The sequence below is a fragment of the Leucoraja erinacea genome, chromosome 13 (genome assembly GCF_028641065.1).
Source record: "Leucoraja erinacea ecotype New England chromosome 13, Leri_hhj_1, whole genome shotgun sequence".
Classification (NCBI taxonomy): domain Eukaryota; kingdom Metazoa; phylum Chordata; class Chondrichthyes; order Rajiformes; family Rajidae; genus Leucoraja; species Leucoraja erinaceus.
The window spans coordinates 23,487,301-23,503,713 of record NC_073389.1 but is presented as its reverse complement, the minus strand read 5'-3'; the positions used below and the strand labels follow the sequence as shown (position 1 = coordinate 23,503,713).

Genomic DNA, 16,413 nt, shown 5'->3' with positions numbered 1-16,413 from the left:
TGAAAGGCCTTCCATCTATCTGCAGCATATTGTCTTTATTTTGGATTAAAATAAATGGATGAATTAAATGAAAACTACACTCTCCTGCAGTTATGAGGAGATATTGTATAGGCTGGATTTTCCTTGGAGCAGAGTGGTTGGATTGTGACATATTACACTAACGGCTTTTTTTTCCTCCACTACTGTTGTTACCTAGTATTATGGTTTATTAATTAATTATTTTTGGGGATAATATCTGTGTTATTGTATTTACAGGCTGTTGCACTGCTGCAAGTAATAATTCCATTGAGGTGTTATCAGTACATATGACAAACATTTTTGCTAACAAGGTATGCTAAATTATGAAGGGTATAAAGGTCTACATTGTATGAAGCTTTCTCATAGGAGAGGCATCTAAAACTGGAGGGCATAGGGCTAGCATAGTACACAAAGAGCGGACGTAACTCAGCAGGTCAGGCAATATCTCTGGATGACAGAGGGATGAGGTGTTTTGGGTTGGGACTCTTCAGACACCTTCAGAACAGGCTTAGAGTGGGGATAGAGGTGAAAGAACATACTCACCCAGAAGGTGGTCAAAAAGGCTTTTGGCACCTTAGCCTTCATCAGTCAGAGTATTAAGTATAAGAGTTGGGAGGTCATGTTGCAGTTGTATCAGACTTTGGTGAGACCGCATTTAGAATATTGTGTTCAGTTCTGGGCACCATGTTATAGGAAAGATATTGTCAAACTTGGATGTTGCCAGGACTAGAGGGTGTGAGCTATAGGGAGAGGTTGAGTAGGCTGGGTCTCTATTCCATGGAGCATAGGAAGATGAGGGGAGATTGTATAGAAGTCTACAAAATCATGAGAGGAATAGATCGGGTAGATGCACAGTCTTTTACCCAGAGTAGGGGAATTGAGGACCAGAGGACATAGGTTCAAGTTGAAGGGGAAAAGATTTAATAGGAATCATAGGGGTAACTTTTTCACAGAGGGTGGTGGGTGTATGGAACAAGCTGCCTGAGGAGATAGTTGAGGCTGGGACTATCCCATTGTTTAAGAAACAGTTGGATAGGTACATGGATACGACAGGTTTGGAGGGTTATGGACCAAGCATAGGCAAGTGGGATTAGGGTAGCTGGGACATTGTTGGGCGAGTTGGACTGAAGGGCCTGTTTCCACACTATTACTCTGACTATAAGGTGGCTGGAACTTGAAATGCACTGCCTGGGGACAGTGATGGAGGCACCTCCCATATCTGAGATGTATCTGGATGAGGCCTTGAATAACCAAATCACAGAAGGCTACGGGCCAAGTGCTGATAAATGGGAAAAGTATAGATGGCCACAGTGGGCTGAAGTAGGGCTTGTTTCTGCCCTCTCTTACTTATAATTATATTGTTATTATTAATGTAAGTAGGCAAGTCACCCAATGCTTATCTTTCAGTCAAATGTTGGGACAATCATGGATGACCAAACTAACTCCGAGCAGAAGGACTCAAGTGCTGGAGTAACTCAGCGGGCCAGGCAGCTTCTTTGAAGCAAAAAGGATGGTTGATGTTTTGGGCCAGGTCCCTTCTACAGATTAATCTTGCAGAAATCAGCGAAGCAGTGAGAGAAGGTCTCTTGTCAGAGAACTTCTTCAAAGTGAGCATACCTGGAGATTTGAGAGTGGGGCAGTAAGAAGGAGATACAAGTAACTGCAGATGCTGGTTTACAAAAAAAAAGGCACAAAATGCTGGAGTAACTCAGCGGGTCAGGCAACATCTCTGGAGAACATGGATACGGACCTGAACTCTTCGTCAGACCAGATGGAGGTGGTGGACATCAAAGATACTAGAGGAGCTTCTTTGTGTAGAAACAAAGAACTGCAGGTGCTGATTTATGCCAAATACAGACACAAAGTGCTGGAGTAATTTAGCGGGTCAGGCAGCATCTCTGGAGAAAAGGGATGGGTGACTTTTCGGATCGGGACTCTTTTTAAGACCTCGAGGGATGTAAAGCAAAGAGACGAGAGGAGGCCCTCTACTCTAGCATCTTTGGTGTCAAGGTTTACATAACAGCGCCAGAAGCGGAACGTTTCTCCAGCGGCGGGAGGAGCCGGTCGGAAGTTGCAGAGAGTGACGCCGGGTCTGGTCACTGTCACCGTGTGGAAGGCGGAGGGTGAGGAGGGGACGGGGAGGGGGAGAGAGGAGCGGCCATGCGGGTCAGGGTGGGCTCCCGGGGGGCAGATCCTGCGGGCGGGAGCGATGCCGGGCGGGGGTTGGTGGCTGCAGCTGCTGGGCACCCCCGGTCCCTGACCCGCACCCTCCGTCTCCTGCCCTCGCTGACCCATTACTTGGCTTTTAAACCCTCTCCCATCCCATCCCTCTGGTCCACCACCACCTCAGTTCATCTTATTTTACATTTAAGTTCAGTCCTACTGCACTATCCCTATAGATACCAACTTACCTACGGGACGTTACACTGGACTCAATGTTCCACCAGCAGGCCGACCACCTCCAATGGTTCAGTGGTAACCTAAGCAAAGCAGACAACAGAGACTGCAGATGCTGGTATCTTCAGCAAAACCCAACAGATCAGCAGATCAGGCAGCATGAGTGGAGGGAATGCTTTTCTGTTTGAAAAGCAAAGAAATGAAACTGGGTGTTGGAAATCTGAAATTGAAAACAAAAAATATTAGAAATGCTCAGGGCAGCAGGTACGAGGTAGCACATGTGGAGGTAGAAGCGCAGTCAATGTTTCAGATAAATGACCTTTCACAAATAGAGGGTAGACAAAAATGCTGGAGAAACTCAGCGGGTAAGGCAGCTTCTATGGAGAGAAGGAATAGGTGACGTTTCGGGTCGAGACCCTCTACCTCCTCTTTCACAATTAGAGTGTGGCACAGCTGTTGGAGCCAGTCCTCACAGTGGGAGAGACCCTCGGGTGCTGGCGTGTGGAGTTTCTGTTGAGGTTTTTGAGTGGGATTTCTCCCGGTGCTCTGGTTTGCTCCCACATCCCAAAGATGTGTGGGTTTGTAGGTTAATTGGCCTCATATGTGATGGAAACAGAATTAGGCCATTCAGCCCATCAAGTCTGCTCCACCATTCAATCATGTCTGATGCATCGCTTTCCCCTAACCCCATTCTCCTGCCTTCTCCCCATAATCCGACACCCGTACTAATCAAAAATCTATATCTGCCTTAAAAATATCCATTGACGGCCTCCACAGCCTTCTTTGGCTAATAATTCCACAGATTCACCACTCTCGGACTAAAGAAATTCCTTCTCATCACCTTGTGTAAATTCCCCTTAACGTGTAGGGAGTGGATGATAAAGCGGGATAACATAGAACTAGTATGAACAGGTGATCGATGGTCGGTGTGGACTTAGTGGGCCGAGAGGTCTGTTTCTATGCTGTATCATTCAATCAATCAATCAAACAACAAAGGATCGTCAACCTGAAACATCAACTCTGATTTATCTTGTCACACATTTCCTGATCTGCAGATTAATTGCAGCATTTTCTGAGTCTTCATTTCCCGGCCTGCTGCCCTTGCTTGCTTCTTTCTCAGTTCTCAGGGTAGGCTAGATTTTTGGTATGGTAGAGGGTTAGGATTTGTGGCCTTTGATGGTGCATCACCTGGAATGCTGTAGACTGTATGTAGTCATTTTTCTACCAAACGAGTGATGTGAAGTTTGTGTGCTGTCCAGATTTAAATCCGTTGACCCAAGTTCTTCATGCATTGTGATTGTTGTGCATATTTGATGTACACCTAATTTACACATTATAACTATTGAAATGAGCAGTCATGTTATTCCATATCACCGTATCCAGTTGGTGTCTTTACCTGTGTATGCTCCTTTTGCTGATTGTATTAGGGCCAGCACAATGGGGCAGCAGTTGAGTTGCTGCTTACAGCGTCAGAGACACGGGTTAGATTCTGACTACAGGTACTGTTTGTACGGAGTTTGTACGTTCTGCCTGTGACCACATGGGGTTTTTTGGGTGCTCCAATTTCCTCCCACACTCCAAAGACGTGCAGGTTTGATGATTAATTGCCTTCTGTAAATTCCCCCTAACGTGTAGGGATAACTTAGAGCTTGTGTATGGGTGATCGTTGGTCAGAGTGGACTCGGTGGGCCGAAGGGCCTACTTTCACACTGCATCTCTAAACTTAACTAAACAAACTAAACTAATTCATGAGTCTGTTTATCTTATTTTTTTTAATGAGAGGCAGGTCTGCACTCAAAGCACAAATATATCTATCTTTAGAACAGATTGATTAGCATCCATTATTCTCCTTTTTGCTGCTTTTAATTAAATTAATTAGTATTTAGAGTTAAGAATAGAAAAATAATCCGCAAGGTTTTCACAAAATGAGTATTTTCATCTTTAAATGATCGCTAACGTTATTTTTCTTTTCTAAGCAGAAATGTTGAAGAAGGCTGGCAGAAAACCGAAAAAACATGATCCTGACGTTTGTAAAAGAGTCAAATTAGATTTGGATGTTACCAGCACTGTTCTCAACTTCCAAAGCCCTGACAGTCTGTTTGAAAGTCTGATCTCTCCAATTAGTTATGAAGAGTTCTTCAGGGAGTATTGGGAGCAGAAACCATTGTTAATTCAAAGGAATGATCCTTCAGTAACTGTTTACTACCAATCATTATTTAAGTTTGACGATTTAAAGGAAATCTGCAGCTATGATGTGTTTTACAGCCGAGATATTAATTTTTGTCGCTATATAAATGGTAAAAAAAAGGTTTTGAATAAAGATGGAAAGGTTAACTATGCTCAATTAAAGAAAGACTTTGAACAGAAGAAAGCCACGATACAATTTCACCAGCCACAGAGATTTAAGGTACTGTTTGAATGACATGTTTGTTGCGATTTGTTATGACTTGCTCTTCTTATTTTGTGCAAGAAATGTATTTTATTCTGTTTTTTTAAGGATGAATTGTGGAAGATTCAGGAGATTTTGGAATGTTTCTTTGGCTCCTTAGTTGGGTCTAATGTTTACATCACACCACCAGATTCTCAGGGTCTCCCACCTCATTATGATGATGTTGAGGTATGATTCTCTTTTCAAAATTTTGAATAAATAAATCATATTTTGTTTGAATAATTATCTGATTGTGTATTCTTCTGAATAGAAATAATTAGGACATTTGAGTTATAATTTCTCTAAAAACTTTAAAAAAATATTGAACTAGGTTGCAACAGCTGATTTCATGGTCAGCTGGTTTTACTTTCTTACATAAATAATCATTCTGATGAGTATGTTGCTTTCTACATGTGTTTGTGTGTGTGTGCATGTGCATGCATGTAGAGGCATTCACAGTACATATTTCATGTTTTTTCTTTCTTTCCAGTATTTGTAGTGCATACAGTTTAAACAAAAAATCAGGTGTGAGCTTAGGAAGATAAAGTGCAAGAGTTTTTATATTCTTGTTGGCATTAAAGCGAGGTAGTCAAAGTACTGCAGAAATCTTGCTAATTAAATTTATTTTGCAATATTGTGTGCGGACAGGTCTTTATTCTGCAGCTGGAAGGAGAGAAACACTGGCGGCTCTACAAACCCACCAACCCTTTAGCTCGAGAATACAGCACAGAAGCTGAAGACCGGATTGGAAGTCCAACCCATGAATTTATTTTGAAGGTAAAGGATCAACGGTATCAGTGTGTACTCAATTTGATTTGACAGTTTCCTTTTTGTTGTGGTTTTCCTCATCTTTGATTTGACAAATGACAATGGACTACAAAGGGATTTTGGAGCAGTAGACAAGTGTGGCCAACACTTGGTAATCACTTCTTTTAGAATAGTAGATACGCGCATTTGAGAACAGGGTACATATCAGTATTCAGCCTAAGTACTATTCCGCTCGTAATGGTGATAGTATCAGCCAGTTTTGATGTTAATATTAATGGCAGGCTAGACAAAATGTAGAAACAAGGAACTGCAGATGCTGGTTAATACACAAAAAAATGCACAAAATTGCTGGAGTAACTCAGGTCAGGCAACATCTCTGAAGAACATGGGTAAATCTGAAACGTTACCTATCCATATTCTCCAGAGATGCTGTCTGACCTGCTGAGTTACTCCAGCACATTGTGTCCTTAATAGCAGGCTACTTCGTTTACGTAACAGGCGGACAAAGGAAATAACTCAATGACGTTCTCAAATCCTCCTTGAAAAAATACAGCATCCCTATAATCTCCAGGGAATTCTTAGCCTATGACTGCTCAAGATGGAAAAGCAGCATTCAAAATGCCATTGTGAACCTGGAGTCCCTCTGGGAACAAGCAGAAGCTGAGTGTAAATTGCAGAAACTTCCTAAAAGTACCCACCTGCCTACTCGGTCCACCACCTGGTGCTCCACCTATGATAGTGCCTTCAGAACCAACATTGGCTTCATCAACCATTCCTGGAACCCAAACAACTTGAGCAGAAGTAAGTTACCCTCCATCCTGAGGGACTACTTCAGAAAAAGAAAATACTGAATTAATTTTTGTATCTTGCCCATTGTGAGATGTGAACTTATGACCTAAGCATTGCTGCTTAAGTACCATAGCCAATATTTATTCAGTCTGAAGAAGGGTCTTAACTTGAAACATCACCCATTCCTTCTCTCCAGAGATGCTGCCTGTCCCACTGAGTTACTCCAGCCAATTTGCGTCTATCTTTGATTTAAACCAGCATCTGCAGTTCTTTCCTACATCAATATTTATTCATATGCTTTGTCCTTGTAAGCCACCAGAGAATTTATTGAACACTCGTAATTAATTACCTATATTGGTTGCTGCTTAAATATTGTTTCTTTTGTCTTTAACTTTAACTCAGTTTCTTGAGAAAATTAGGAGAAATACATTTTTCTTCCCACAATATTTAGTTTATGTTCGAGATACAACATGGAAACGGGCTTTATAGCACACATAAAGCAACGATCACCAGTTCACACTAGTTTTATGTTATCCTCTCTCATCCAGTATGGTGTACAATTTTGGTCGCCCAATTACAGGAAGGATGTCAACAAAATAGAGAGAGTACAGAGGAGATTTACTAGAATGTTGCCTGGGTTTCAACAACTAACTTACAGAGATAGGTTGAATAAGTTAGGTCTTTATTCTCTGGAGCGCAGAAGGTTAAGGGGGAACTTGATAGAGGTCTTTAAAATGATGAGAGGGATAGACAGAGTTGATGTGGACAAGCTTATCCCTTTGAGAATAGGGAAGATTCAAACAAGAGGACATGACTTTCGTTGGTATCATTTACAAATAAATTGGATAGGCATATGGATGAGAAGGGAATGGAGGGTTATGGTATGAGTGCAGGCAGGTGGGATTAAGGGAAAAAAAGTTGTTCGGCACGGACTTGTAGGGCCGAGATGGCCTGTTTCTGTGCTGTAATTGTTATATGGTTATATGGTTATTCCCTACCCATTAGCGGGCAATTTACCAAGGCCAATTAACCTAGAAACCGACTTTGGGATGCACCTGGGTGAAACCCTTGTGGTTACAGAGTGAATGTTCAAACTCTACACAGACAGTAACCGAGGTCAGGGTGGAACCCAGGTCTCTAGCGTTGTCAGCGGTAGCTTTACCAGCTGCATCACTGAGCTGCCCTATTGTGTACAACTATGAAGAACATGGCAGTCTGAAAGATCTTTTCAGTTCACTTCGGATCACTTTTACTAATAATTCAAGTACATTTTTTTAAAAGTCAGGGATGAGGAAGATGGTTTTATAATATAACATTCAAGAACCAGCCATGACACTTTGGAACGTATAATGTGGTTATGGACTTGGCCACATTTTTCATTATCCCATACTTATGATGGAACTAACAACTAGTTTTAATTACAACTTGGTATGTTTTACTAAATTATAAATACTACATAAATAAATATGGTTATAACAGCTATAATAGATGTGTAAAGAAAATAGGTAAACAAGAAATTAGAAGCATAAGCAATAATGCAAAATATGGAACATTTTCATTATTATTCACAGCATGTTTAAAATGTGTTCTTAATATAAATGTATTTTTGCTTCCTTTCATCCTAGCCTGGTGATTTGTTATATTTTCCCAGAGGAACGATCCACCAAGCAGATACCCCAGCCGGAGGTTCATTTTCTACTCACATTACGATAAGTACCTACCAGAACAAGTAAGAACATTTGAATAAAAAGTTCAATTTTTTATCTTTCTTTAAAAATTATTATTGGCAGCATGATTTTAAAATCTGTGTTCTTATTGCAGTACCTGGGGAGATTATTTACTAGATGTGATTCCTTGGCTGGTGTATGATTCGATGAAAGAAGATATTGAACTCTCTAGAGGCCTACCTAGGCAATATCTGATGGTAAAAATAATGACTTGCCTTCTATCATTTTTAGAAATATTCATATTCGATATTCAAAACAATTTTTTTTACTAATGACATGTCAAATGCCAAAGGGCTTTGATGGTCACTTCTTTAAGTTGATAAATTTAGGAAATCAGATGGTTCTCCTATAAACCCATCTTGGAGCTTATGGGTGGGAAATGACCCCCAGAAGGAAGTGCTTGAGCCTCTAACGTTTCAGCAGAGAACCTCTTATTTTTGCGGATCATGATGGTGTACTGCTTTTATCCATTATTAGGGTTTCAAAGCTGCTATTTATGCAGATGAAGAGCTAGTAAAATTATGTGGATAATGCACAGTGCAAACTTTCACCCTTTGTACTTGAGTTTTGTATTTGGAATTCCACAACCAGCAAAACACCTCAAATCCATAAACATAAAGAGAAAAGTCACTTAGACGTGAGACCAGAGATCGGCAACCTCATCATGATGGCCAGAGCATGTCCAGTCCATGTTGTGAGGTGAAGTTTGACGGGACTAAAATCCATTTTCTATGTTGTAAAATAGGTTCACCAGTTTTGTTGAAATGTTCAGACCATATATTTGTAATCATGCATACTTTAACATGGAAGTTTAGTCTTGTGTTTTCCCATCTTCTATCCACAGTGATGTCTATAAAGCAGTGATGTGATCAAAATAACAGGGATCTACAATTTAACTTCACTGTAAAAAATAATCCTCATGAGAAGGTTAATCCTTATTGTATGAGGATAATATCAATGGATTGTTATTCCTTTGGATAAATATTTAAAAATTCAAATAGTTTTTCGAAGAGTTCACTTTTTTATATTTCAATTTTTGTCTTAGCTCCGTATCCTCTGATCATTATTCTCATTCTTAAATACTTAAAAACAATAGAAACATAGAAAATAGGTGCAGGAGTAGGCCATTCGGCCCTTCGAGCCAGCACCGCCATTCAATATATTCATGGCTAATCATCCAAAATTGGTACTGCGTTCCTGCTTTCTCCTTATATTCCTTGATTCCCTTAGCCCTAAGAGCTATATATAACTCTCTCTTGAATACATCCAGTGAATTGATGATGAAGGCAAGGGATCCATTAAGCTATTGCCTGAGAGCACATGTTGGATTAGACAAGGCCCACCATGGACTTGCACCTGGCAGACTTGGATAACTTCATTTGCTGAGAAGTTCTGAATAGAATTGAATGCCGTACAGTGTTGATGCCATGTCTTTCTCCATTATACATTGAGAAATAAGGAATTGCAGATGCTGGTTTACACAAAACGATACTAACTGCTGGAGTAACGCAGCAGGTCAGGCAGCATCACTGGAGAAAATGGAGAAGTGACATTTCAGGTTGGGTCCCTCCTCAGTCCGAAGATGGGTTCCGACCAGAAACGGTACCTTTCATTGTTCTCGAGAGATGTTGCTTGACTTGCTGAGTTACTCCAGCACTTTGTGTCTTTTCCATTATATATTGCTTGATGTCAAGGACAATCGGTCTCACTTTCAGGTCTGGAATTCGGCTGGGTTTTGTCCATATTTGGTTTAAGCTGTGGATCCTGGTGACCCTGGCAAAACTTGATTAATAAGGCAGCTGTGAATGATTCTATTGCAATATTTAAGAAAGTGCAAAGAGTTTTCTAACCCTCAGAGCCCAATGCTTTTCCTTGAAGAAGCAGGATGAAACTAGGTTCTTCAGCCCACCGACTCTACGCTAATTCCATGTTATCCCACTTTCTCATTCACTCCCTACACACTAAGGACAATTTACAGAGACCAGTTAACTAACAAACCTGCATGTCTTTGGGATGTGGGCATTTCGTTGTCTCTGTACCGTACACTGACAATGACAATTAAAATTGAATCTGAATCAGAATCTGACAACTGTTGCTCTACAACTGTTTAGTTATCATTAGCAATGTTTGTTGGACCAACAATGTTGTTCTCTTTAGACTTTATACATACGGTGCAGAAACAGGCCCTTCAGCCCACCATGTCTGCACCGACCAGCGATCACCCCCTACACTAGCAAAATCCTACACACTAGGGACAATTAATAGAAACCAATTAAGCTACAAACTTGTACGTCTTTGGAGTGTGTGAGGAAACTGGAGTACCTGGAGAAAACCCACGCAGTCCATGGGAGAATGTACAAATTCCTTACAGACAGCACCCGTAGTTAGGATCGAACCCAGGTCCTGGCGCTGTAACGCTACTGTTGCGCCACTGTGCTGCCCAAAAGCATTTTTGTTCCCTCAAAAATGCATTTTCTCTTCTAAAATCATTGTTCTGTGAAGTGCTTCAGGAATTTTTAAGGATATAAGAGAAACCACGTGAATTTAAGTTCCTTTCCTCCTTTGTCTTTTATAGCAGTTGAATTCATCAGCGGATCCAGTAAAGAAACTAAGTGGATTTCTACGAGGGCTGGCAGATCGGATTGAGAATGGAAAAGAAACCAGATCATCGGAAATGAGAAAAGATTTCATTTTAAACAGGTTACCTCCATATGCGAACAGCTCATCAGGCAGTTTAGCACCAGGTGATGCTAAGCTTGAACACGTGAATAGATTTCAATCTGTGATTTACAAGTACTCTTAAATACTTGTGAACAGACACAAAAACTAAAAATATATATTTTTTTGCTCATGCTCCAAATGTATCCGAGATTTAAAAAATATTACAGCAATAAATGTCCTTAATAATTCACATTTCTTCTTTACAAAATGTATGATACACAAATGAGGTAGATAGTAGCTCAGGACAACTCCTGACAAAGTGACTGAATTCTGGCAGACACATTGTACTGCCTGGGATGACGTACAGCTTCCAGGATGTATGATGTGACAGTCAGCATGTTCTTTTGATGATCACCCACTACCTACATGTTCAGGAAGCTATAACCTTTTCTGTTCATGATCTCTGGGTTCAGGTGGCGAAAACGTCACACAAACACCTGTCGCATTCCTTGTCTTTGGAAAATCTGCCATCATGGAGTAACTATAGGAGCAGAAATAGGCCATTCGGCCCATCAAGTCTACTCTGTCATTCATTCATGATGATCAATCTTTCCCTCTCAATTACATTCTCCTGCCTTCTCCCCATAACCCCTGACACTCTTATTAATCAAGAAACTGCCAATCTCCACCTTAAAAATATCCATTGACTTGGCCTCCGCAGTCTTCTGTAGAAAAGAATTCCACAGATTCACCACCCTCTGACTAAAGAACTTCCTCCTCATCTCCTTTTAGAGTCTATAGCCTCTGGTTCTAGAATCTTGACTCTCCCACATCCACTGTATCCAGACCTTTCACTATTCTGTAAGTTTCAATGAGGCCCCCCCTCATCCTAAACCCGTTGCTGATGCCTGAAATGATCCAGTGGCCAAGCAATGCAGGGTGATGATGATTTGTACCTACAGACATAAGTGCATGACTTTAGTTCAGTTTATAGATACAGTGTGCAAAAAGGCCCTTCAACCCTGAGTCCACGCTGATCAGTGGTCACCCGTGCACTAATTCTATCCTTCACACTAGGGGCAATTTACAGAGGCCAATTAACCTACTCACCCGCACGTCTTTGCAAAGTGGGAGTTAACCAGAGCACCCGGAGAAAACCCATACGGTTACAGGGAGAACATACAGAAGATTAATAGAGGGATATGGGCCATTGCAGACAGATGGGATTCATTGGTTTGGCATTATAATTGACGATGACGGTCGGCTGATGGACCGATGCTGTACTGGTCAATGTTCTATGTCGGACAAATAGATACTGTATTGAAAATTTTTTTTAATAAGTCTTAAAAAAATTAATAAGTCTAAATTAATAAAATTAACTTCTTTACTCAGAGAGTGGTAGCTGTGTAGAGTGAGCTTCCAGTGGAAGTGGTGGAGGCAGGTTTCGATTTTATCATTTAAAAATAAATTGGATAGGTATATGGACGGGAAAGGAATGGAGGGTTATGGTCTGAGTGCAGGTAGATGGGACTAGGGGAAAATAAGTGTTAGGCACGGACTTGAAGGGCCGAGATGGCCTGTTTCCGTGCTGTAATTGTTATATGGTTATAAGTGGCTTTTCTTCTCACAAATTATAGTCTACAGAAAAACAAATACAGATGCTGGTATAAAATGTTGTTTAAGCCCTGAATTACAAAGTTTCCACCCAGATCTTAACTACCCTAGAATAGCTTTAACTGTTCTCAATGGGTTAAATTCAACTGTGTTGTCTTGTCCTAGATTAACCAAGTAGAAGTTGTACAATCAGGTAATCTTAACGTTTATAAGGAATGTTTATTAAATTACATTTTTGTGGCAAAACAAAATTAGCAGTGTCAAAGTATTTCATTTAAATATTATCTTTACATTGTGCTGCTTTGGTGATTTGTGATGGTTGGATGTCATGGTGTTTGCTGGTTGGATATCCTGTGTGTTCTGTTACTTATGGCAACTTTGTTTCCCTCCTCCAGCTGGAAAACTGCCCAAACTTGATGATCAAATCAGATTAAGGTTTAAAGGTCATACCATGATTTTGCTTGAAAATGATCAAGAAAGGACAGTGAGTATAAAAAGGGACACAAAGTGATTAACTCAACGGGCCAGGCAGCATCACTGGAGAACATGGATATGGGACTTTTCGGGTCTGAAGAAGGGTCCTGACTTGAAATGTCACCGAGTCGTGTTCTCCAGGGATGCTGCCTGCCCTGCTGAATTCCTCCAGCACTTTGTGATACATTTTGTTAAGATCACAGTTTGGCATTGTTTTCATAATGAGATGATTAAGTGGTGTATTAACAAGGAACTGCAGATGTTGGAATCTTGCATAGAACACAAAGTACTGGAGTATCTCAGCTGTTCAGGCAGCATCAGTGGAAGACATGGAGAAGTTTTGGGTTTGGACCCTAGTCTGATTGATTATTGATCTGAGAGAAATGTTCATAACTGGATTGAACAAGATGCCGTGTTTCGAGAGATTGGTTTATCCACAAGAAGAAGAGGTTAAATGGTGGCTTTTAGATGAATTGTACGATTCTTAAGACAAATATTAGAAGACAATTTTTACACAAAGGGCTTTGGGGTTGATATACTTATGTTAGTAATGATCGCCCAGATCAAGACATCATGTGCAAACAACCTGGATGATAGGAAAAAGACAGGAGAAAAGAAAGGCACTTAGAGTTGACTGCTTATAATCTAGAGGACAAAAACGATTGAGGACTGATTAGATCATTTGTATTATATATAATTCCTGTTGCTGTAATGATTTTTTTCAGGATGAATCTCGAGAAATGATGGTGTATGTTTATCATTCTCTGAAAAATAGTCGAGAAAACCACATGATGGGCGCTGAAGACAATGACGAAGAAGGATGTTTTCAGGTTTGAATATTTTTTGGCCTTTTTGATCTTTCTGCTACTGTGATAAGCTTTTCTTGAAATGCCACACATCTCACAATGGAAGGTGGAAAGTGCATCATGACATAGAGATAATGCAATACGGGAGGTTTGGAAACCTGGGGACAAGAGGCAGGTGTTTAGCCTCTTCAGCCTATTTGGTCATTCAGTGATATCATGGTTGATGTGTGTAAGCTCCACCAGTCTTTGCCCCGTAACATTTAAAAGCTGTTATTAAATTACCCTGGTGAACTTCAGGGGTCATGCATCTCTGGAGGGACCGAACTGGTGACATTTCACGTCGGGACCTTCCTTCAGACCAGAAATGTTGGCTGTCCATTTCCTCCACAGATGTTGTCTGATCCGCTGAGTTAGAGTCATACAGCGTGGAAACTTGCCCACACTGACCAACATGTCCCATCTACACTAGTCCCACCTGCCTGCATTTGGCCCATATCCCTCAGAACCTGTCCTATCCATGTACCTGTTTTAATTGTTAAATGTTGCAATAGTCTCTGCCTCAACTACATCCTCGGAAATAGTTACCTCTCGGATTCCTATTAAATCCTTTCCCACTTCAATCAAAATTAGCAGTTTAACAAAGTAGATGTTGTACATCAGTCGGAAGAAGGGTCTCGGCCCGAAAAGTCACCTATTCCTTCGCTCCATAGACGCTGCCTCACCCGCTGAGTTTCTCCAACATTTTTGTCTACCTTCACCGTAAACCTATGTTCTTGATTCCGCTTCTCTGGACAAGGGACTCCGGGAAAGAGAATCGATCTATTGCCCTCCATAATTTTATACACCACTTTGTGTTTTGCTCAATATTCCAGCACCTGCAGTTCCTTGTTCCTCCTCAGGCCTTTTTGGAATCATGTGAAAAGGACATCCCCTTAACCAATCAGAGTGAGGAATTGTTAATATATGAATTTGAGCTTAAAGCAGAAATATTAGAATAGAGAATTCAATGTTGAACTGTTACTGGGAAACAACTTAAATTGAGGAGGCACAAACAATTGTAAAATGCTGGTTTGCAAAAGAAGATACAAAGTGCAGGAGTAACTCAGCAGGTCAGACAGCATCTCTGGAGAATGTGGATGTGTGTTTTGGGTTAGGATCCTTCTTCAAAAGGAGAAGAAGATTAGATTAAAAAAAGATGCAAGAAAAAAGTAAAAATAAATGTAGTGTATATTTTTAAATCTGCAGTTCCAAGTATCTCCAAACCTGCAGGTCTTTGGAATGTGGGAAGAAACCGGAGCACCCGGATAAAATCCATACAGGCACAGGGAGAATGTGCAAACTCCGTACTGACAGGACCCGTGGTCAGGATTGACCCCGGGTGACTGGCGCTGCAAGGCAGCAGCTGCGCCACTGTGCCTTTTGTGTCATAAGTTATTTAATTTTGTCATTTTCTTTTCGTCCATACAGGCGCATGGCTTGAAATTTCCTTGTTCTCACTTGGAGGCACTGAAACAACTTTGGATTGGCGACAGTGTTTTTGTGCGAGATCTCAAGGTAGACGCAAATCAAGCAAAAGAAAACCTTGCATTGTGTTTGTGGACAGAAAATTTAATTGAAGTGCAATGAACTATCATTTGAGTTAGCTCATTGTAGTTTGAGTGCCTTTTAACTGATTAAAAACATAGAATTCAAATATTTATTTTTTGGAGTATTCATCAAGCTGCAAAAATCCCAAGACATTATTTCCGAGACATGCCAAGTCTCAGAAATAAATCGACACATGTAAGTGTTGCATTTATATCTGTTTTAGCTGATGTGCATTTTCATTGCCTCTGTAATAACATAATTCCAAATATATTAAGCTAAATGGGTCAGAAAAAGAGTCCCAACCCAAAATGCCATCTTCCCATGTTCTCTAGAGATGCTGCCTAACCTACTGAGTTACTCCAGCACTTGGTCTGTTTTGATAAACCAACTTCTGCAGTTCCTTGTGTCTCCAGGTTAGATTAGTTTATTGTAATAGTCAAGTGTTTTATTGTCATATGTCCCAGATAGAACAATGAAATTCTTACTTGCTGCAGCGCAGCAGAATATATACACTGGGATTTCATATGTTCCTTTGGGTGTGTGTGTACATGCATGTACCCTGTACTACTACTTTATATTGATCCCCATTGTTTAGTTTTAGTGTAAAACATGACTGTATGGATTAATAGTGTGGTGCAAAGTAAGCAATCGTTGTTTTGTTGGAAGTTCACTAAGAGAATTCATACTATTGATAAGGATTGTAACTGAAAAGGCTGTTCACCACCCATTTTGGATGTCTTGCAAGAAAGAAGGCTGAAGGGACTGTGTGTTGGTTAGGGAATAGGAGAGCTTTGGGTCCTGGGCAATCAGTATAGGGCATGGAGATAGCAGTCGGCTGCTGAGGCTCAATGTGGGTAGACAGGACCAGGCCAGATGATAAGGTGCAACGGGAGATCATGGCTGGGAAATTGGTAGCGGGACAGGGGGTAAAATAATGACTGGTGAATATTTCTCTTGCAGTTTATATGGATGCATTGTTGATGTAATGGCTATAGCAGCAGATTCGGATTGAGGATAGATATCAAACTACATTGTTTATCCATGCAATGGGAGATAATATATAAGCATTGTGACCAGTTTTAGGTGTAGTGAATAGTTAATTCTGAGAAAATTAGTGTTAAAGCAAATCAAATATTTCCAGGTA

At 40.6% G+C, this 16,413-nt stretch overlaps 1 protein-coding gene across 1 annotated transcript; it reads left to right on the top strand.

Moving 5' to 3' along the window:
• The first annotated feature begins 2,011 nt into the window (after window positions 1-2,011).
• On the top strand, window positions 2,012-15,369 carry riox2 (ribosomal oxygenase 2). The gene is made up of 10 exons (XM_055644577.1): window positions 2,012-2,141; window positions 4,395-4,822; window positions 4,913-5,032; window positions 5,492-5,620; window positions 8,026-8,129; window positions 8,222-8,324; window positions 10,703-10,871; window positions 12,798-12,886; window positions 13,602-13,706; window positions 15,150-15,369. Exons 2-10 carry the CDS (start codon window positions 4,397-4,399, stop codon window positions 15,306-15,308), a joined length of 1,404 nt encoding a protein of 467 aa, XP_055500552.1. The 5' UTR covers window positions 2,012-2,141; window positions 4,395-4,396; the 3' UTR covers window positions 15,309-15,369.
• The last annotated feature ends 1,044 nt before the right edge of the window (window positions 15,370-16,413 follow it).

Bases quoted from the DNA above. Each gene is read 5' to 3' on its own strand.
- riox2 (XM_055644577.1), top strand. From the start codon at position 4,397: ATGTTGAAGAAGGCTGGCAGAAAACCGAAAAAACATGATCCTGACGTT. The intron at 5,621-8,025 runs GTAAAGGATCAA...CTTTCATCCTAG, and splicing joins CCCATGAATTTATTTTGAAG to CCTGGTGATTTGTTATATTT. The intron at 8,325-10,702 runs GTAAAAATAATG...TGTCTTTTATAG, and splicing joins TACCTAGGCAATATCTGATG to CAGTTGAATTCATCAGCGGA.